General features: G+C 40.1%; 1 protein-coding gene and 1 long non-coding RNA gene across 2 annotated transcripts; one reads left to right on the top strand and one right to left on the bottom strand.

The window, feature by feature from the left end:
- Window positions 1-844: 844 nt before the first annotated feature.
- LOC117952094 lies at window positions 845-23557 on the bottom strand. Its single transcript, XR_004658312.1, has 3 exons — window positions 23546-23557; window positions 13015-13021; window positions 845-967 (listed from the first exon to the last, which is right to left on the bottom strand). It is a non-coding gene; the product is annotated as an uncharacterized LOC117952094 (long non-coding RNA).
- On the top strand, window positions 15354-17730 carry hs3st1 (heparan sulfate (glucosamine) 3-O-sulfotransferase 1). Its single transcript, XM_034884196.1, has 2 exons — window positions 15354-15626; window positions 16423-17730. The coding sequence occupies exon 2, from the start codon at window positions 16562-16564 to the stop codon at window positions 17474-17476; it is 915 nt and encodes a 304-aa protein (XP_034740087.1). The 5' UTR covers window positions 15354-15626; window positions 16423-16561; the 3' UTR covers window positions 17477-17730.

The raw sequence follows: 23557 nt of genomic DNA, 5'->3' as shown, positions 1-23557 counted from the left end.
CACTGGGAATGTTGAAATTTTCTGTAAAAAGGTCAGCAGGCATCCTTACCAGCAATGACCTCACTGAGAGCAGGTTTGATGCAGGATTGGATCAGAATTGGCATGCAGTACTGCGGAGCAAATTTTAAAGTTAGCGTGTAAACATTATCAAGTGAGGGGAGACAGAGAAATGGGCTCACTAAGCCCTGTCTGACAGCATTATCATGGTCATTGGTAACAGTGGAGGGCACTATGTAAACAGCTTTCTCTCCCAGATGCCAATAAATCCAGAGCCATTACAGGCAGGAGTGAGGCATCGGTTTGCATGCTAACAGAAAGTTTCTATAGAGAGAGAGAGAGAGAGAGAGAGAGAGAGAGAGAGAGAGAGAGAGAGAGAGAGAGAGAGAGAGAGAGAGAGACACACACACACACACACACACATCTGCCTCTGTTGCTAGGATACCAGTTCTTCTGGCTCTTAAGTAAATCAGGGTGACTGGTGGCAGAGACGGCTGTAAAAAATAAACATAAGCTGTGGTAACAAAGTAAAAGTACCTTCCAACTTAATGAACCACGTTCAATCTGCTGGTTTCAATTTTAGGGATACGTTTTTCTCCAAGTCAGGTGCCCATATGAATATTGAAGCAGGTTTCAAGGCATCAGCAATATGAGTTAGACATATGTATATATATATATATACACAGTGGATATAAAATGTCTACACACCCTTGTTAAAATGCCAATTTTTTGTGATATAAAAAAATTAGACAAAGATAAATCATGTCAGAACTTTTTCCGCTTTTAATGTGACCTATAATGTAAACAATTCAATTAAAAAAGAAACTGAAATCTTTGGGGTTAAAAAAATAAAATAAACTTACAATAACCTGGTTGAATAATTGTTCACACCCTCTTATAACTGGGGATGTGGCTGTGTTCAGAATTAACCAATCACATTCAAACTCATGTTAAATAGAAGTCACTACACCTGGCATCATCTAAAGTGAGGGATTTATCACAAATAAAGTTCAGCTGTTCCAGTAGGATTTTCCTGACATTTTACTAGTTGCATCTCAGAGCACAAGCCACGGTCCACAGAGAGCTTCCAAACCATCACAGGGCTCTCACCGTTGAAAGATATCAGTTAGAAGAAAGGCACAAACGAATTTCCAAAGCATTAAATATACCATGGAACACAGTGAAGACAGTCATCAAGTGGAGAAAAAAGATATAGATAGATATTTATTGATCCCAAAAAAATGGGAAATTACAGTGTTACAGCAGCACACAAAATATACATACATACAATATACATGAAATAATAATAATTATAATAGCAAAATATAATAATAAAATATAAGAATGTGAGAACAAATATTTAAGTATATACAAGATCGGAAAAACAAAATGTGCAACTGTTTAAATATAAGTATGCTAAAAAATGTAAATGAACCGGCACATACGGCACAACAGAGACATAACCAAGAACTGGACGTCCCTCCAAAATTGATGAAAAGATGAGAAGAAAACTGCTCAGGGACACTTTCAAGAGGCCTACATGCTGCGCACCGGAGTGTTAATGTATTTGAGTGTTTATCTAATTAGCAGGTGGCACCTTGGAATGGTGAATGGTTCCTGTATGACGTAAAAGCGCTTTGAGTAGTTGTTAAGAATAGAAAAGCACTATATAAATACAGTACATTTACAAATGGGCTGTAGAGTAGGGTGGCAAGACGGAAGCCTTTTCTTACAAAGAAAAAGATTCAAGCCCAACTGAAGTTTGCAAAAACAAACATCAAGTCTCCCAACAGCATGTGGGAAAATGTGTTATGATCTGATGAAACCAAGGTTGAACTTTTTGGCCATAATTACAAAGATATGTTTGGCGCAAAAACAACACTGAACATCACCCAAAGAACACCATACCCACAGTAAAGCACGGTGGTGGCAGCATCATGCTTTGGGGCTCTTTTTCTTCAGCTGGAATCTGGGTCTTAGTCAGGGTGGAGGGAATTATGAACAGTTTCAAATACCAGGCAATGTTGGCACAAAACCTTCTGGCTTCTGTTAGAAAGCTGAAGATGAAGAGGAAGTTCACCTTTCAGCATGACAACGACCCAAAGCACACATCCAAATCCACAAAAGCATGGCTTCACCAAAAGAAGATTAAAGTTTTGGAATGGCCCAGCCAGAGCCCAGACCTGAATCCAATCGAACATCTGTGGGGTGATCTTAAGAGAGCTGTGCACTGGAGATGTCCTCGCAATATGACAGCTTTGGAGCACTTTTGCAAAGAAGAGTGGGCAAATATTGCCATGTCAAGATGTGCCATGCTAATAGACTCCTACCCAAAAAAGACTAAGTGCTGTAATAAAAATCAAAAAAGTGCTTCAACAAAGTATTTAAGGGTGTGCAAACTTGTGCAACCAGGTTATTGTACGTTTTATTTCCCCCCCCCCTCAAAGATTTCAGTTTGTTTTTCAATTGAATTGTTTACATTAAGAGGTGAAAAAAGTTCTGACATGATTTTGTCTCATTTTTATACATCACAAAAACCTGCCATTTTAACAGGGGTGTGTAGCCTTTTTATATCCATTGTATGTATATAAAATAATTTGTAAATTAACAAGTTACTAACTATAGCTCCTTCATAAAATGTAGTAAAGTGAAAAGTATAATAACTCTCTGAAATGTAATGAAATGGAAGTATAACGTAGTCTAAAAAATTTAAACATTATAATTTAATAAACCTTAGTTACATTCCACCACTGGAAAATGAGGAGTGACTACAGCAAGTAAAACTGTGAAATCATCTTTTATTGAGGCGGTGGTTGTGTTGTACTCGCCAACTGCACTGATACACTCTTCTCTCTGTCCCCTTGTCTGCTGCTTGGGACCCGTGACCACTCTCCCCACACATCCATCGTCGTACGGTTATTGAACAATTATGGACATTGATTTTCTCTCTGCTCAGCACACCCCTGTATGACAGCTGGCCTTTGTAAGTGGCCTCACTGGACTCTTGACTGCTGCCCTGTGGCTACGCTATTTGCACAAATATTTTACCAATTTAACGCGCTAATCCTGCCCTGTCGACTCAATCTGTACAGTAAAGCTCTTTGAAACGAGCACAACTTCTCATTCGGTGTACATACTTTTTGCTTCTTTGCAACAGAATTTCGTTTTGTTTTTTATTATATGATCATTGCTGAAACTTTCACTTCCCCAAAATATTAACCCATCTACATCCTATCACATCATATGACAATACGTCAAAACATAACTGATTCAGAGTAGCTCTGCCTTCAGCTGTTTGCAGGATCCTTTCAGTTTTCAATCAAAATGCCACCCTGATTGATATGTTTGACAAGCCAATTCATCTTTCATGCGCAGAAATAGCTTTTTGTTTCATTCAGGCATTTTCTTTTAAATCTGACGGTGAGCTCCCAGGGATTTGGAGTCTAAGTTAAAACGTATCATATAAACATAGTTTGTGTTGAAGCTGAAGCCACACACTTTAACACTCATGTTATGCAAACAGTAACTGGACATCCTTTTCTAACTTTTTTTTAAAGATTATTTTTGGGGCATTCTTCCCTTTATTACATACTGACGGTAGATGGACAAAGGTGGGAAAGAGATTGGGGAGGACATGCAGCAAACACTTTCCCCTATATCACTGCATATTGATGCAATTTAGCACAAACTGCACAACACTGAACTGAACTTTCCACTCCTACCAAGTGATTTACTCAGCAAGAACAAACAGCAAGAAAATGCAATGCAATTAACAGACTGTGACTCAAGCCATTAGCACAAAGCAGTGTGAAACAGCTTGATACCATTTCCTGTAAAGTGGAGGCGTTTCATAAAGCAAGTAAGCCAGAAATACAGCTTTCTTCATTTTATGAATGTTTGAAGTCCTCGTGAGCAACACAGGTCGGCGGCACTGTGTTCTTTGTACGCAAATTGTCAACACATAACTGCGGCAGCTACAGAATGACACAAACAATGAGTTAACTAGCAGAAATGATTTTCAAAATAGATGGGTGCAAGGTCTGATAAAACAATAAATGCACATGTGTAATAACAGAAATTCAATTTTGAAAAGAAACAGAAAGCAGTAAATCCACCTGATATGCAGCAGCAAGCAAAGTCATGTCAGCTATGCAGCAGATGATTATTACCTTACACATAATTCTTTTTTACTTCACAAGAACTTAGGCAGACAATCTTTTTCTGTGAAATGCTATGTGGCCTCAATAAACATCAGATGGCCATCAGTAAATACATACAAGGTGGTTCAGCAGTATGAAGTGTGCAGCAGAACCTCAGTAGTTTAGTTGTGATCATGATATGAAGAATAGTAAAAAGCAAGCTGTCCCATAAATGTTACCTTGTGTAAAATATTTCTACAATGCTAAGCTGTAAAATGAATATGAGCAAAAAGTCATGCCAAGTTTCCCATGAATAGGGTTGGGCGATATGGCCAAAATCAATACCAATATTAACATGACTATTTAAAATTGATATTTGCAATGGCAAATTTGCAGAAACTCTTTTAAATAATCACACTGATGATCAAAACAACAACTCAAAACAAGAACTACAAAACATGAAACTATTTTTTATTAAAACTTGTTGCTTGGAACATGACATAATTTAATGATCATATTAATCCACTAAAAGTCAACATAGGATAATTATAAAATATCAATTATATGTAAATTCATGTTGTGATTTTCTGGAAAAATCTATTTTGAAACTGTCTAGAAAAAAGTTTTATTGTTTTTTGGAATGTAAATGTAAATGTAAATGTGCTGTATTTATATAGAATGTACTGTTATATTGCCTGACCCTACCATAAAGGCAATATTAGAGGGCTTTAAGTGAATGACCAAGACAACAGTCAAGTTTGCAACTAAATAGCACACAATGTCTTAGTTTTCTCAGGTCATTATTACACACACGAAGCCTATTCAAACATGTGTATATTTCACCACCTTATAAATCCAAACCATCATGATGACGCACTTGCCAGACAACAACCACAGCGGGACATGAAGCACAACAAGAAATTAAAACACAATCAAAACAAAAGCAAACACAGATTGATATCAAGCAGAGAAAAATATCAGCTAACAACCAACAACCATGAGCAGATTTGCGCCAAAACAAGCCAACAGCAGTTAGCATCGCAGCCATATTGCAGTGCTGCCAACTCTCACGCATTGGCAGCGAGACACGCGCATTTGACTGGTTTCACATGCTCACACACATACTTGCGTAAATAATTAATTCAATGTTTCATAAAATTAACAAAGTCTTTACTTTCCCAAAAATGTAAATACAGTAAGTGTGGCACAGAGGATTAGGGCCAAACATTACTGAGCCTTGGCACAAAACTTGAGAAAGGCTGTAATATAACACATGCACAACATGAGCCATACTGTGTCTTCTGTCTTATTTTTCAGTCTATTTTCTCCTGGACCTTGTAGTGGGGAAAGGCCTTGATTGAAGACTTCATTTCCCTCACTGCCTAATCTAAAGAGGTTTGGCCACAAGTCCCCCTGGTGCCCAGAAACGGTCATTTCTATTTATTTACTTTTAAAGGATTAGAATTTTTGTAAAACAGTGATTCTCATTCTTTAGAATGTCAGTGGTCTATCACTTTGGTATACCAACATTAATTTAACTTTGGGTCCCTGGTCCATACACTGAGAACCGTTTGCGTGCGTGCGTGCATGCGCGTGTGCCTGTGCGTGTGTGTGTGTGTGTGTGTGTGTGTGTCGGCGGGGGGGGGGGGGGGGGGGGGGGGGGGGGGGGGGGGGGGGGGGGGGGGGGGGGGGGGGGGTTGTCAAGAGAGAGAATGGCAGAAGAAGGAAATTTGTGTGACGTGGATCTGTTCACCACAGACTCAAATCTTTTCAGCTGCTACTGTCTCTTCATGTGGCACATCATGTTTGGCACATCGTCTGGGTCACTTCTTATATATAAGAAAGTAATGAAATGTGTAATCAAGTGATGACTGATTAACATTAATGTAAATGCTTAATGCCCTAATACCTGTTGATGCTACAATGCAAAGGCTCTAAACCCTACAGTTTTGCACATATCATGTAGGCTAAGATACGACTTGACTTTTATCCATTTCTTTGCACAAAACTCTCAAGAAAGTGCCATAATGGTTTATTTTATCAAAAAATTAACCAACTAAGCACGTGTAACGCAGGATATAGGCAATAAACTTTCAGTTGAACTGTTACTGACACATGATGCCAATTTACTGCACGGCGGCAGCATAATAATAAACCAGCATTCTTACCTTGTGCTGCAGTCATAACACAAAAAACACAAAAAAAATCCTCAGCTCCAACCGTCTACCCGGAAAAGTGTGACCCCGAGGCTTCAGCACTGAGTTCTCTATCTGCTGCTGCTAGCTTGGCTAACTACATTAGCTACCTGGTCGTCTGTTGCTAACAGGTCGCTCTGGGAGTGTGGAGGGGAGGTGCAGCTGCTAATTCTTTCAGATCCAGTTGCTGAGTTTTCTTCCTTCGATCTTTTAGGCTCGTTAGCCTGTGGTTGATTTATAAAGAAATCCAACATGCGCTTTTGTGACATGGCTAGCGAACGTCTGTGCTGTTGACCCACGCCGGGAAAGTTCCCACAACTTTCTTCACTCTTCAGCGTCAGAGGCACGCAGCGCGCCTAGCTCTTGGCAATATAGGCAGATTCATTCCAATCAAATTTTGTCTTTATCTCTTACTTACCAAATTGTAAAGTGTATTACATTTAATTACTAATGAAAGAGATTAGGTTTATGACAATAATCAATTTATTAACAATAAATGCTTTTGTTTTGTTTTTTTAAATTATGGTTGTAGTTGTTTGTCCTTTTGCTAGGGGGTGCTGCAGCACCCTCCGCAAACCTAGTTCCCGCGGCCAATGAAAGCTCCCACAGTAGGACAGGAAACCAGTCCGGTAGAAGTGCGTAGTTTGATGGCTAACCGCCGACCGTTGACGTTAAGTGTCACACAAAGGCCGACCTACTTATTTCCTCCATAAAGTCATCCAAAACCAGAAGCAACATGAAGGGAAGCGACTTTTGACAGGTGAGTTTATTTAGTTGTACTAAATGAAAGCGGTGGGAGGCGCCGTCGATGTAAATACACCGCCATGTTCACATATCCGGCCTGCCTGGGTGGGGTGCTCCTGATAGGCCGGTGTCTCGTTGATATCCCAGCTACTCCTCTCTGTTGTCCGGGGGAGATTGGACCGGACAGTCGCTGTACAGAGGTGGAAGTAGTACTCAAAAAATGTGAAAGTAGTATGTTTCACGTTGCACACGCACAACTTTACAACAATTACAGACAAGTCGGTCGTAAATCTTAAATCTTAGTCTCAACCATGCTCGCTCCATATAAAAATAAAAGCACGCCAGTTAAGTAAATGTAAGAAAATCTAAGACATGAAATGCACTTTAAATTACAGAGTTAACGTTTGTCATAAATAAAATAAAATAATATAATTGTATCTAATATAAATGTGTCTTAGACAGGTGTACAATAATTGTGAAATGAATAAACTGAATGTTAAGTTACTTAGTGAATGTATGTATGGACAAGCATTTAGGCCTATACACACAGAGTGGTAAACAGTTTGTACAACAGTAAGTAAAAATATAAAGTTAAAGTGAGCAATACCACATTGTAAAAATATCATAGCCAATTTAAAATGCTAATTTGAAAAGACTGGAACTGGGTACATTGGCATTGGGTTCAACTTCCTGCAGCCTGCCCAGTCTATTTGCCCATGTCTGGCTCAATAGATGTTCATTGCTGGGATAAAGGCTGACATCCAGCATCCGGCATGCCCCTCCCCTTCTGCTCTCTATGGGAGATGTGGAAATGTGAGACTAGTATTTGTATGACCAGCACTGAACAGAAGATGTTACCTTTACACTATTATTAAACACACAGGCTTCATCTTCATATTAAATTACTCAAACACTGTAAATAAAATAAATGTAGGTTTGCCATGGTGCCAGTAACAAACTGTGTTGTGGTGCCTCTGTGCCCAGCCTTTTGTGAGAGAAATAAAAAGCATTTCATAATAATAATCATATTGTGTTGTTGATGTCATCCCCCTTTTTTTCCACACAGATGGGGTTTACAACCACCCAGTAGCGTTTTTTGGCTCGGACCAAGCGGGCAGCCGCCTGGGGCAGCATGTTTTCATGACACATGGGGGACAGCACGATCACTTCCTCCACAAAAAAATCCTCAAAGCGGTTTTCTACTGTGTTATCTATCATTTCACCGAGTGGGGAATTGGCTCGAAGGGGGTCTTGCCCTGGGTGTAGTTCAATGTAGAACTGCCTCTGCAGCCACCTGAACATCTGACTTTAGAGTTCAACCTCCGCTCTAGGTCCAGCTGAGCTCATGTTTTCAGGTATTTATAAACTTAAACACCTAAGTCGTTGTCAGTTTCAGTTATAGATGTTTAAACATTACCAATATTTCTCTGTATTGTCTTGCTAAAATAAACAACATATTTTTTGTGAAGCCGCTGTTTTGTGACCATTAATTATGATATCAGTTTCAAACAGTTCAAAGATTTTTATTTTAATGAACACATAACATCACCAATAAACAGAGCTGGGTATGAAATAGAAAATGCTTTCACTGCTTCCAGTATTAACAAATGCCCCAATGCAAGACCTACTATTTGAATTTCCTTTTGTGGGATTGGGGAGAGTTTACTCACGTGGATTTTTAAAAACATTTTTCCAAGCTGCTAATCCTTCTTTTCATTCGCTTGAAAACTTACTTTTAAATAGAAAAGGCTGGCGGATTCAGACCTCATTGGAAACCTTGGACTGACTTTGAGAAGAGAGAGGAAGCATAAGTACCGGCAAGAAATGAGAGAAGATGAAAAACATTTTTTAAAAGACACACACACACACACACACACAAGCACCATTCACATTCACATACAAAACATCCAAGCATCCAGCTCCCTTTTTGAGGTGTAGATATTGTAAGGGTAACGGCTTGTTGCAGTGTAGTAAAATATTTCAGCTGCAGCTGTGTCAGAAGTATTTCCACTAATCTCCTGATTTGGGGTTCTTTGAGTGTGAAACTAAATATCTGTGTCTGAGACCTGTCACACAGCTCCGCATCACAGGATGATCAAAACCCTCTTCAGCTAGCCTTCTTATTGTCTGAGAGAAGGGGCTCTTTGAGAAACGAGGGATGGGGCGAGAAGAGGTTGGCTGGCGGTTGCTGTGGAGGGAGGGCTTGGAGGAAGAGGAGTACAGAGAGTTGGAAGCAGGGTTAATCCCACATTGTCATTTTCCTCACTCCTTAGCCACAGTCTACGAGCTTCCCCGTAATGAAGGCCATTTCCAAGGATCTGCACCTGGCAGAGACGCCAAATTCTGCAGTAATTACCGATAGAGAGAGATTCCTCCTACTCTTAGCCTTCGCTATGGGTTATAAATAGTAATCCCTGGTCGTTCTGCAGAACTGTAAACCTGTGGAAAATGCAGCATCTTTAGCACTCCACATAATGTTTACTGTTACAGAACAACCGCTTCCTCTCTGCCTTTGTGCGTCAATGTCAATAAACAAGGAGGCTTATTTGTTTCAACTTATTCCATGTTCTATCTGTTTGACTTGCCTGAGGAGATTAAATAACAATGCAGCCTCTTTGTTATTTAATAAATAAAGTAAACCTGAGCAAAGACACTCAAAGATCTTTCCACGAAAGCTTTTATGCTGTCCTCTAATTCATTTCAAAACAAAGTGCAGGGACGGCTGGAGTGAATGGAAAAAGCTATCATTATGTTGATTCAAAATGCTTGTCAACAAGTACCGGCAAAGAACTAGAGATGATTAAACAAATAATAGGAATATGCTTACTGTTGGAACCGCATTATTTTATACTGGGTATTACACCTGACGGTGTCACAGAAAAGAATACAATATGTTTATTGGAGATTCTACTCCTAATATCGAAGAAGATGATCACAGTTGCCTGGATAAGACCCCATCCCTCAGACAGTAGAGCAATGGAAAAAAAAGATTAAAAATGTCTATTTAATGAAAACTATCACAGCAAGACTTTTGTTACAAATGTACTCTTTTCTAGTCAAATGCTCTCCAATCATACAGAATTAACCAAATCTGCGGCAAAAAGGAGCGGTGTACCTGCTTTTTAAGATTCGTTTGACTGGAATCCTTGTATAATTGGAACAAGTATCATGAAACTGGGCCTGGAGTTAAATGATAACTTGTTGTCATAATTCTGAGAAAAGTTATAAAGTTTATGAGTTTATTGGATAGTATTTATGTTGATCAGTTGCCTGCATGTGTCCATATGGAAGCCCAGATGAGTTATTAGGAAACACTCCCTTTCTCATGTAGCACCACAATTGCTTTCCTAGCAGTTAACGTCATTGTACAAGCCCAGGCATGATGATCGAGTCTAAATCTCTTTCCCCTTCCTTCCTCTTCCCGCTTTATCTTACAAATCTGGGTTTTTTTCCGCATTCCGATGCATAAATGACTGATGCATAATGAGTAATGATGTCATTAAGGTCACACAGACTCTGAGAACTCAAGTTATTGTTCTTACTTTTTTTTGTTGCTTTGTTGCTTTTGTCAGTTCAGATACTATTTCATACACCATAATAATTTATTACGTTTAGTGTTTATCCTGCTGTAATTCTTATTCCCTTCAACTTCTCCCAACCAACACTTGTTCTAGAGTAAAAGCTGACCTGCCAATTTTTACTCAAAAACAAAGGAAAATACTCCATGTTTAACCATGTTTCTGTCACAATTGAAAATAAATCTATTTGAGAATCAGTACACAACAAAGCGATGAATTCAATTTATAGATGTTTTGTTTTTCTATATGTAGCTTTCTCAGTTTTAATGGCTGTGACACTGACAACAGGCAACATGTCATCGTCATTTTGTGTTATAATTCTTTGTCATTTTGTCACCATCTTGTATTGCCACCATAAATAACGACAGTAATGATTCATACAATGAACCCACTTGAACAACATACAGTGTTTGATGAAAAAGCTGAAGCTATTCGACCGAGCTCGATGACCTGCAGTGTGACACGGGTGGGTGTGTGGTAATTCACAGTGCTTATAATTGAACTTTGGAAATAGGCGATAGAAAATAATAGCCATTGAATGGCAAAATACCCGTTGTTCCTTCTCAGGTGTTTAGAATGACAAAGAACCATGATGTTTTGAATACATTTTCATTTCATTAATAAATAATAAATAAAAGAGCATTTTCCTGATTCAATAAAGTTAATTTGGAGGATGAAAGCCAAACAACATTACCATTTCTAGCCGGAGGGTCTACACAGGCATTGTATGAAAACTAGTAATGAGAAAGTAGATGGAAAACAATAATATAATGCAGCCTCATGTTACACAGAGCCTGCAGGATTGTCAAAGCTCTATGGTGTCCATGAAAAAGATAATCAGTGATACTTTCCTAAATAGGAATATTTGATGTGCAAAGTCCTCTGTGTATGATCTGTGTTGGACAGCAATACATTTAGCCTTAATTTGACTACAGTTCTGTTTTAATTAGAGAGCGGTAGTTATAAACATCAGTAGGTTATGTTTGCCCTCCGGCTGGCCGTGAGTCAGTGATGGGCTGGGGCGACACTGGCCCACCCCTTTACTCACTAGCTAGCCTGTCCAGCCAAGTTTGACCCTTTTGTTATGAAACATATTGAAATGTATGTAAAAAAGAAATAGTAACAGAACTATTTGTGTGTTTAGCCAATGTGTCTTCTCTTCTAAATAAAACGAAACTGTTCGGAACGGAGGTGGTTGCCATGGTAACAAAAGGTAGACTCTCCGAGCTGCGTTGAGCAGCTAATGTTAGCTAGCTGTTTTTTTACACAATGTACCATGGATGTACTGTTAAAAGTTACCGCGGCAACAATGGCTTCTCTTTAAAGTGGTATGGACAGTTTTCTTCGATGGAATAGTGTAAATAAGGACGAGCGTTCCTGCAGCATGTGCAGACATTTCCCCAGCAGAGCTGACAGCCCATCAGCGACAAAGGAGGCCCTCACAGAGGTAACATTAAGTAACACGGACTTCATGCTTCTTGCGTTATTATTTAAGTCATCTAGTAACCTTCCTATTTAGTAAGAAATGATGAGCACTGATGATGGCTTCTAGCTGAAAGGCGTTACATTAAATAAGAAGATAACTTACCTGTGAGTGACTTAGTTTTCAGTTTTCTTTGATCCTGTCACTGTCTAAGATGTGATGCCTTGCTGGGCACTTTTCATTATATCTTTCATAATTCAAACTGCTTGGCTGGAAGTTTTCATTCTTTCATTTTCTTTTACTGCTGGTAGCACATTTAGTGCTCATGATCTGACCATAGTCCTGAAGCAAGAATGATGTTAGGAATTCACAAGAATGTGTTCCATGTGTGATTTCTGTCTGCTCTAGGCCTTTCTATGTTGTGCAGAATGTAAATGCTCTCTTGGTTCATGTTTAGTTGCAAATTTTTGCAAAAAAGTGGTTAATTTTATAACCTCGCTGAGCAGAGCTAATTTTGCTGGTTCTGCCGGTGCAAATATAATTTAGCCTGAATAGTTCAAATCAACAGGTTTTGTCTATATTGTTGTGTGCAAACCTTTTAGACTGAGCTTTGTTGGTTAAGCATGTTGTAGACAGTACTGCTATTGCCGTTGTAATGCAGTATGTGTTGGAAGGGAACATTTTTTTTAGTTTGTCTTTTTGCGTGTTTTTGAAAACGTCCCACTCGCTTTAGTACTGGGCCGCCCAGAATACTATTACTGCCAGCGCCCCTGCAGTGAGTATTTGTTTTCTTTACTATTTTTTTTTTACCTGAGTTTTATGTCAGCCTGCCCTGTTTGTCCCTGCTGTTTTCTTTTTTCCTCACTCTCCCTCCTGCTGAAGCCAGCTGACCACGCACACCTGAGTCTCATCCACAATCAGCTGCTCCCGCCACTCACACCTGACCTCCATCTCCAATCATCAACAATATATCAGTATATCAACCCCGGCTCTTCAGCCTTTCACTTGATCGTTGCTCCAGTCACACTGGTGAAACTCGCTACAAGCCTAGTAGACCTTGAGCATATTGGATCTCTGTGGTTCATGTTACTTACCTCCTTTTTGTGTTCACCCCCCGCAGTTATCATCTCCACTCCTGTTTCTGTCTCCGTCAGCTGGCTTCTCCTCTCGGTCCTCCTCCTACGGTATTCTGCTTCCACCTGTCTCTGCTCCCAGCTCCCGTGTCTTGTCCCACGCTCCCGGCTCTCCCGCGCTTTCCAGAGTATCCTTACTCTCCGAGACTTCCCCAGCTTCCTGTCACCTGCGTCCCTGTCTCTGGCGTTGGCCTCCCCACTTCCCTTTTCCCTATTTAAATAAATCCTTTTATTTTTGGTGAGCCGTTGCGTTTTTGTACCTTCTGTTCATATCGTAACAGAGTATGCACATGTTTAAAGTATCCGCTGCGGATCGAATGAGTAGTGGCATTTAACTATCTAAATGTGTGAGTAGGTAAAACAGATTTTCAGGTTTTACAGTAATTTCACAAGACAGATTGGTATCAGAGCCATGACACACACACACACAAACAGCAGGCATATCATTTATTTACCCATAACAGTCTGCATACTCATTTGGAATCTGTTGAGCCTGCCAGATAAAAAACAGTTTTTAATGCAGTACACAGTTGAAAAAGAAAATGTTTTCCAGCATGCTGACCATGTAGCAAACCTCTGAGATTGGTCTGACTTACATCTGAAGTGAAAGTGACTTGTTTGGGTGAAACACTTGATTTGTCGGTAGCGTCATTAAAGCGTTAATAACAAGGGCATTTTTGCACTTTAAAGCTGAAATATGAAGTACATATGTGACACCTATTAAGGCACAGAGGAGTAATTGTTGTTATTTCATCCTAGATGAAATAGAGCTTAGGTTGAGGGAAGTCGCTGAGGTGGCGCTGAGGGTATTTATGGTCTGTGAATATGTACTATTGTCATGTTAATGTGTTCGGACGCTTCCGATGATCCTCAAAGCGGGGTTATATTGTAGGAGCCATCTCCACGACTCTGCTGAATTCATATTTTTCACGAGGGCAGAATGTGAGGATTACTAAACTGCATCTAAAATCAATGTGCGGGGAAAGTCTTGGTCGTATCAGCATTTATACTTTGGGCACTGAATAAATAAAGCACATGTGTTTGCGTTCTCTTTTCAGGAAGGAATGTATTTAAGAAGTAGGGTTGACCTTTTACTGCTTGTACACATAGAGCATTGCTTTAATGTGTGTAATGGCCTTCATTTAAATGACCTACACAGCAGATTTCTTTTTTTGCAAACATTGGTAAAATCTGATGCATCAATATTCAATTGCATGGCCCTTAAGCCTTCCATGCTTTAGGCTTATTATCAGCATGGGAAACATGTTGATACTTTACTCTAAACGCAATTAGAGCTTACAAAAAATTAAATAGTATTGACTTTGTCACGTCATGAAAATTAACATACATTGGGCATCTTAAGCAAGCAGCTCACCGCCATGTGAAACAAACTTGTATTTGAAAGTTTTTTTCAACATTAGCGATGCGTGACTTACTCATCGACGCTGTGAAGTCATTCCAACTTTCTCACGCTGTCTATACTGTGACTCAGAGGAAATTGCAAAGCACTACAGTGCTTTTGAATTCAATCAGAAGATCTGTAGTTTGGATTGGAGCGAAATATGAGACCTGCTGTTGCTGGACAATTGCTGAAAGGATTTGATCATCTTAAATTACAATAAATGTAAAAAATGCAGCTCAACAGGTGGTGAGATCGTGCAACACACAGATGCCCTTGCATTGTGGACAAAAGAAGGGAAAGAATGCCAGGGATGAATAACATGGACTGTGTCTTTCATTGATTTCCACTGAAAGCAAAGACTGAAGGGAAGACTCCTGGAGGTTTTCACTGAAAAGCCTTTTTCAATCCAAATCCGCAGCCTCACTGTGGGCTACCGTATTTTGTAAAGAGCAAGTCACACGGCTTGATTTAAATATTTTGGGCTTCTTGGTGAAATATCTTTATTCCGAGCTATTGCAGCAAAAGTTCCTGCAATATTACAGCAATTTCTTTGCTTTATAACACATTATCACAACACAATATTGTTCTACTCTCCACTTTAGATCAGTTGTGTCTTTGGCCAAATGTAGTCGTGTGGTAGTACACGTCAGTCCATGAAGTGTCACACCTGGATCACCTGCTTCACTTCCTCTCCACACATCACTCATGCCAGCATCGTTATCTCCGTCAAATACCAAAACGCTACAACAACGTGAGTCACGGGGGGGGGGAGTGGTCCTGCAGGCGTACTGTAGGCGTAGGCTTCAACAGCTGACACTAACCTGGAGGACAGTCTGGCTCGGGAGCAGAGCACAGAGGAGGCGCTCCGGTGAAGTTGTGCGCTCGGAGGAGACCACGCAAACTGTGCAGAGCCGGAACATAAACCCGCAGATTCGGAAGTACTGGTGCTGTGAACAGAGAGTTCAACGCTGCACGACATGAAATCTTCGTCGAGTCGAGGAGTATAGTTAGAAAGGTAAGAGATCGGCTGCACTTCACGGATTTCTTTGTCCAGAGCGAGGTAGCAAAGTAGACAAACTAATGTCACATTAGAGATACCACAGGCAAGGCTGGATTAGAAACAGAAACCGTGCGCACTCACAATTTCTAGTTTATGTCTGTTTTAGCTGTCATCCAGCTTTTACATAAGCAATATTTAGCCTACTATACACCTGCTTATCTGTAGCCTGTAGCTACGGATCTCCGAGCTCGAATTCAGTGTTTAACATTTCCTTATTATTCATTAAATATTAACAATAGCCTATTGCATCATTTTAGGAACAATCTTTATGGATTATAAAGCAGTAGTTATAGAGATGTATACCAGATCAACTTAGTTTTTCTAGGCTACATTGTTTTAATGCAAAATACAGTTTTTCAAGGTAATCTGTTTTTATGCCATGGTGCTTTTAATATATTGTATTAGCTGAATAATGATACTGATGAAGATACTGAAACATGGTTGTTTTATAGACATAAAGTAAACACTAATAGCCAACCGGACTGATACATGTTTTTGCTTTTTAAAACGTTGATTATTTATGGTTTGTTGCCTTATATATTTTACCGGGTGGAGTTTAAAGTTTAATCACCTCAATAGTCATGAATGAAATCATGCAAATGTTGCTCCCTTTGAGTCATAAAACTGTGATAATGATATTTATAACCTATGTGGGATGGATTGTGTAAAGGAATTTTCCAGAGGTGTTTTTGTCTCTCTGCCAGATGTTTGCCAGGTATCTTCTAATAACAGCTGTTTTCTTCCCTTGCAGTTACTGCTCCTGGCAGAGAAGAGAGAGTTATTTTTGCTTTTCAACTGGACCATTGTGCTCAGGCAGCTGCTTTTTCAATGTGGGATACAGTTTTGGTGCTTTTGCCAGGCTGAAATCTTCCAGGGTCAGGACCTCCCTCATGGCAGCCGTGCTCCTCGGGCTGCTGCTTTTTGCAATGCAGTCTCCCCCTGTCCCCTCCAGGCCCATGGCTCACGAGGGGCCACCTCCCACTTCATCACCCACCGACAACGACGAGACCACCAGCCACCCAAACGGGACCCTCCAACAGCTTCCTCAGATTATAATTATTGGCGTGAGGAAGGGTGGAACGCGGGCTCTGATAGAGATGCTCAGTCTGCACAGTGCAGTGGCGGCGGCTCAGAACGAGGTGCACTTCTTTGACTGGGAGAGTCACTTTCAGAAGGGCTTGCCTTGGTATCTCAGTCAGATGCCCTACGCCTTCCCCGACCAGCTGACGGTTGAGAAGACCCCGGCCTACTTCACCTCCAGCAAAGTCCCCAAACGCATTTATCAGATGAACCCTGACATCAAACTGCTGCTCATCCTCAGAGACCCCACGGGGAGGGTGCTGTCGGACTACACCCAGGTCTTTTACAACCGTCTCCAGAAGCACAAGCGCTACCAGCCCATCGAGTCCGTTCTGGTGAAGGACGGCGAGATCAACCTGGGATACAAGGCTCTCAATCGCAGCCTGTACTATGTTCACATGCAGAACTGGCTGCAATACTTCCCACTGGAGAGCATTCACATGGTGGACGGGGATGAGTTGATCAGGGACCCCTTCCTCGAGATGAAAAAGGTGGAACGATTCTTAAAGCTGGAACCCCAGATAAACGCTTCAAATTTTTACTTTAATAAAACTAAAGGGTTCTACTGTTTAAGAGACCACGGGCGAGAACGGTGTTTACATGATTCAAAAGGCAGGGCTCACCCTCATGTGGCGCCTGCCATCCTGCAAAAACTCTACCAGTTCTTTCACGAACCCAACAAAAAGTTCTTTGAGCTGGTGGGCCGACCATTCAACTGGAAATGAACGTCTGAGTCTCAGTGGATTGGCGTGGAGTTGCTTGGGGATAATCTGTTTTCCTCATTAACACTGTAGATTAAGAGACAAAGCTAATGTAAATTTAAACTAAATCTATTTTTGTACTAGTAGTCTACATTTTTTACAGGAGTATGATCGAGCCCAATATCAGGGCAGACTGAAGTTCATGACATGCTTTTTTAGTGCATGTCTTATTTCTTTTCATTGACAAACATATGCGTTTTACTGTCTTTTTGTAGTGTGTGAAACACTCACTACTGTTTAGCTCGACTGATCAAAAACTTATAATGATAGTTAGGCTGTGCCAGTTCATGTGTTACATAAAGATAAGTACCAGGCAGTTCAATATTGTCATACCTTCATGTTTCGCTTCATATAATATGGCTTTATTAACGTCTAATTGCATTTAAAGCTCTAAAGGACCTTTACCTGCTGCTATGATGTTGTCACTTTCAGGCATGAGCCGTTACTCAAATGTTTCTTCATGTAAGAGTTATGTATGTTAATTTTCTCGCACATCATATATTTGTTGATCATCCCAATGTACTGTAAATACAGTTTTTCCCTAAAACAGGAAGAATTAATACCATAATAAAGATATATTTTATTTTTAGCATGTCTGATGCTGTTTTCTTCCTTTTTGGTTTATCTATTTTTTATTCATTCATGATGTATCTATCTGCTGTTGTAATTTGTCTTCAGATCTTAACAATCGAAGAGGATGACTCAAGTCCGCTCCGGTGTCTGTGTTTAGGCTGTACTTATCTCTGTGGATTATTGGATCACACTGTTTTCTGAGTGCATTCATCGACAGGTTGATTTGAACATACAGTTGGTGCTGTATGCGAGATGCACATACATCAATGATGCAACTGTCTTGGAGTTCTTGTTTGGTCAACTTCTGTCAGTTGGTAGACTACAATGTTATACAGTGGTTTCTATGTAACAAATAGTTGTTCTGTTGCCTTAAATTGTCAGTTTGTTTTACACAGTAGCAGGAGAAACTTTTAGGATGATAAATTAGTATAAGAGAATTGAGAGTGGGCAGAGACTGTAGGTAAACTCAGATTCAAGCCCAATCCCCTCCATGAAAAATCAAAAGATGAAGTTGTTTATGCCCAAGGGGGAGATCTTCTTACTTAGTTTTTTTAGAGAGCCAAGGGATTATTTACTCAAATCTTATTGCTACTTTGAAAACATCAGCAGCACCGTCTCAAAGACATTAAGCTCCAAAAAACCTACAGTAGCTGTTTCATATTTGAATGTGGCCTAGATTTACTCAGGGCTTACTGGGACTCTGCAGACAGGATCTTAACCTCATTGCTCCTTAAATGAAGACCAAAGCAATATTTCTTTCTATCCCTCTGTTTCTTTTCCCCCCTCAGAGATCAGGAATACTATTCCCTAAACTGCCTGCAGTTAACATGTTTTTTTTTATAGTGATAGTGTTGAGCAGTCTATCAACGGCTATCAACAGAACAGGTTTGGCCGCAGGCGTAGGGAACAAGGGAGGAGAGGAAAAAGAAAGTGAGTGTGGAGGCTGATCTTTGCTGTAAGATTATCAGACAGCTGCTTGGATCATTTGGCATGTGCAGCGATGGCACACAACTGGCATGTTCTGCTTTTACTATTGCTTTCAGTCTTCTTCAAATCAAGAACACAGCAGGCAGTGTTGTTGTCATGTTTCTCAGGGTCGAACCAGGACTTGTGCAATTTCCAGATAAACCTGTTTTTCATCTGAACACCACAGACCGCAAAACCACTTATTTAAGAACAAGAGGGGGAAAACAACATACGTGGAAATAATATGAAGCTTTAGAGCTAGTGCTTGAAAGAAACTAAGCACATTTTCTTGAGTACAATTTTGGTTTCTATGTTCTGCTTCCATATTATATTACTAGCAAAAATCAATGTGTAGTAAAGACCCCTTGCCATGTCTGTAAGTTTTTAGTTCCACCAAAGAGACTCCTTTAAGCTTCTGAAACACTTTCATTTGCTGTTACAGGCCCAAAAAGGTCAAATTGTGTTGTAGAAGTAAGAAAGTACGGTAAGTAAAGGACCTGAACACAGTTTTTTGGGGCTTTTTTGTTTAACGTAGCTGCCTGCTGCGGCTGGTAGTGAGTACCAGCTGTTTTAAACAAGTATAAACAACTACATTTGTGAAGCAAGAAAGATTTAAATGCCATGAAACCAAAACAAGTTGAAAGCTGAGAGACGCTAAAAAGAGGATCTGAAAAGTTGGGTGGTGATCCTCTGTGGGTTCGTCACCACGACTTAAAAACATTGATTATTTAGCTTGAGGAACAAGTGGGGGGATGAAGAAATACTTCTATAATATAACACTTTAGCTCAAGCTTGTGCAGGTAGATGAAGATGAAGATGAAGCTTTCCAAAACCTTTCAGCTGAAATTACTTCCAGCACAGACACATCCTCTCTCCGCTCTCCCTGTTTCCGTCTCAAATTTTCTGTCTGATTCTGTGCTCTACTTACACACTACTCCACATCAGAGAAGCATCTATTAGGAGTTTATGAACGCCCCATTAGTCTAGTCAGCTGTGCAGCCCTCTAAAGTTTTATAGGCACAGATTTCCCTAAACATCATCTAATTAATCTAAGCCACGTAATTAATTGGCCTCCCTGTCCCACATGCAGTAAGAGTAGCAAACCAGGGCTACAACAGGATTAATGGCCTTGCCCTCCTCCCGGTTGCTTTCCTCCCTCCTTACCTCCACCTCAGTTGTCACACTTTTTGCTGTGGAACTTTTCTGGACTAACTCGGAGCCAGCCTGCCACCCCCACCTCTCTCCCTACTGCCAGTCCACACTCATTGTTCTTTAAGGGCGAAGTTTCCCTTCAAAGCCCAATCAGCCAATCTGGTTGTTTTTCAAAGGGTGACGTGATCCGATGGAGCATAGACCCGTCTACGGTCACCAGGGCGGCAGCTTGCTTTAATTGGAATAGATTGTTTGTCCACTCAATGTGTGAAGCCCGGCAGAAATAACACATACACCCACGCTCTCTCTTTTTTTGCATACAAACACAGAAATGAGATTGCACACACACACACACACACACACACACACACACACACACACACACACACACACACACACACACACACACACACACACACACACAGCCCTTGCATTTGACTCACAGAGCTAAGTTTCTGAATTTCCTCAAGATATACTGTATAACTCCCAGAGTTAGTCTTGTTCTAAAGGTGTTTCCAAAGTCCTCAAGGTCTGCAAAAAATGTGCTGAGAATTTTTACAGTTTTTTCAATTGCTAAATGACACTGGTCACAACTGAAGCCACATGTGCAAAACTCTAACTTAAACAATCTGCACTACCAACAGTCACCTGAAACAGTTCCCATCCGCTGCGAAACTCATTCCAAGCAACACAACTCTTAACATGTCTCAAAACAAGCTCAGTGCAGCCAAACACTATGAACAGTCCTCATCCTCACACACAGTCATTCAGAACACACTGAGAGTAACAACACTAGCGTCAAACACCAATACAGAAAAATAACTTTTCATCTTTACAGTTTATGTAATTTAAGTGACTTTACACTAATACATTTTTTCTACGACAAAAGAGTAAAATTATTTTCTTTCCTTTTTTATTTTATACACGTTTTAAGTTAAAAAAAGAAAGAAAAAGAATGAACGAAAATCCTCAGTTTCCTTACAGGTTTTCAGTGAAGTCTGGCATGGTCTGACTGCTCACAGTGCACTGAATACCACTCCAGATATCACCCACTGTTATAAAAGCAAAACCTTGAAAACAATAGATCACCATTGTACTGAATTTGCAGTAAGCTTTAATTGAGCATCAACATTCATTCCAAGATGAGATAACGCTGCTTCATTATGAAGCAGCCAACCTTGAGACCAGGGCAGACCAGGTGTTTAAAAAGATTTTCACAAACCTGTACATGTTATCTGCAGCCCTGGCTTTGATGCCTCCCGGTCCCAGAAACCAGACAAAAAGTGAATCAAAGAATCAATTAATCAAAGTGCTGGTTTCTGTCAATTGGACTTGTTTGAATAACATGTGATTGTGAGCAGATTTAGTCCTTTTTGCCTTTATTTGGAGATATGTTTCAGAGAACATCTAAAGGCTTTGGACACTGACTGAAGGTGTGTCTAATAATAACAGTTGTCCATTCATTACCATTTCAACATAAAAAAATAATGGAGGACAGGCTAGCACAATCTCATTTACATGTTTGAAAGGTATTTGAACCTTCATCCAAGGTAATTGTTTCCCCACAGGGTTTATGTTAATGCTTTGTTCATTGAGCCGTGTGGAAGTTCACGTAGTTTTCAAAAAACGTAGTCACTGTTGCTACCGGCTGTCAATTGTACCACTTGAATTCATTCATATTTTTTCAATTAGGGGTTCTTCATTTCAGACAGAGCTAGATAATATAAAGTTCTCATTTCTAGCTGGTGACTCTTAATTTTGCTACACTCTTAAATTTGTAGAAAGACATTGTTTTTAACTTAAACATTGCAATCTCTACAGTGGCTGAACACATTTTTAACATTCAAACTGCATTTGCAAAGTCCATCTCCCTTAAGTGCAATTTGAGCAGCAAAAATAGCAATTTCAATATTTCTTTCTTTTTTTAAAGATTATTTTTTGGGCAGTTATTTATACAGGACAGCTGAAGACATGAAAAGAAAAAGAGAGAGGGAATAACATGCAGCAAAGGGCCTCTTAATGTGGGCGCTACCAGGTGATCCACCCAGGCGCCCCAATCTTTCTTTTCCTATATCAAGAATATAGGATGATAGGAAAATAGACATGACAACGTTGACACATGTACAAAGGGAATATGATGCCACAACATAGTTTGTTTTTAGCCATTTTAATGTGAAAATGTTACACATTATACCTTCAACCTCATGAGCATTTCCGTTAAATAAAGAAAACTCTCAACCCTTCGAAAATTCTTGGTCCTTCAGCTGTCAAGAAGTGTGAAGGATTTTAAAACCTTTCCCATTTCCCTTGCACACACAGAAAGCGATTATGGCAGTATGGCATTACAGTGAAAACATTAAATCAATTAAATAAATACCACAGCATATGACTCAAAGTTATGATTCTCTCTCGGGCAATCACACAAATCATCAATTTCCCTCCATGCTAATTATATCTGGGCATTTTCATTTTGCAGCTTGACATTACAACAAATAATATTTAAGACATTAAATCAGAAAATGCGGTTTTACCTCAGAGTGAGCTACTTCCTCAATCCTGTTTACCCTTTCAGAGCTAATGGAACATAAACAAATGTCATTAGTGTAAAGGCTAAAGGAGGGACGGCCCGAGCTGTAATTTATGATACATGTGCACATATTTGCCATCATTCCTTCATCTCGGCCCGGTTCTACATGTGCTGCTGCTGTGCGAGCCAGTCGTTGCTGTGCTCTGTTATCAGTTGTTTCCTGGCACGGTCTCCCCTGACAGAGGAATGAGCCTCCATGGCCAATGATAACTCCCTCTGCTAACACACACCTCTGCATGGGTGAAGCATGACTGGGCCCACAGATATCCTCACTCCCTCTGTGAGCAAGTGTGTGAGGACTTGCCTTGTGTTTTTCTGTGCTCATATGAATTTGCATGCTTGAGTGCGCGCACACGTTAGAATCTGAAGGTGTCCGTGCAAGCACATGTATGTGTGGGATTATGCATGTGTGTGTTTCCATTGGCAGCACTGAATCATATGGATTTTGATAGAGAGCAGGATTTTCAGGCTCCAGGCCAGACAATCCCCAAAGAGTGAAACCCTACAATAGCTCTACATGGGTTCTTTTACTTGGACTATGTATATATATGTATACCCATATATATATATATACAACCTATATATATATATTCATATTCAAATAGTCCCATTTGACGTCACCGCTGAGCTTTTTTGGACGCTTATTGCAGTGTTACTCTTCTTGTAAGAAAACATGTTCTCTGTGTTCGTACTGCATATGGTTCAAATCAAAGCTAAATATGCAATGCGAGATCACTCAAGCATCACATTACAACATAACTGAATTT

The sequence above is a fragment of the Etheostoma cragini genome, chromosome 10 (assembly GCF_013103735.1).
Source record: "Etheostoma cragini isolate CJK2018 chromosome 10, CSU_Ecrag_1.0, whole genome shotgun sequence".
In the NCBI taxonomy this organism is placed as follows: Eukaryota; Metazoa; Chordata; class Actinopteri; order Perciformes; family Percidae; genus Etheostoma; species Etheostoma cragini.
The sequence above is the reverse complement of the archived record's forward strand: the minus strand, read 5'-3'. Positions and strand labels throughout refer to the sequence as shown.

Coding starts and splice junctions, on each gene's coding strand:
- hs3st1 (XM_034884196.1), top strand. CDS start 16,562: ATGGCAGCCGTGCTCCTCGGGCTGCTGCTTTTTGCAATGCAGTCTCCC.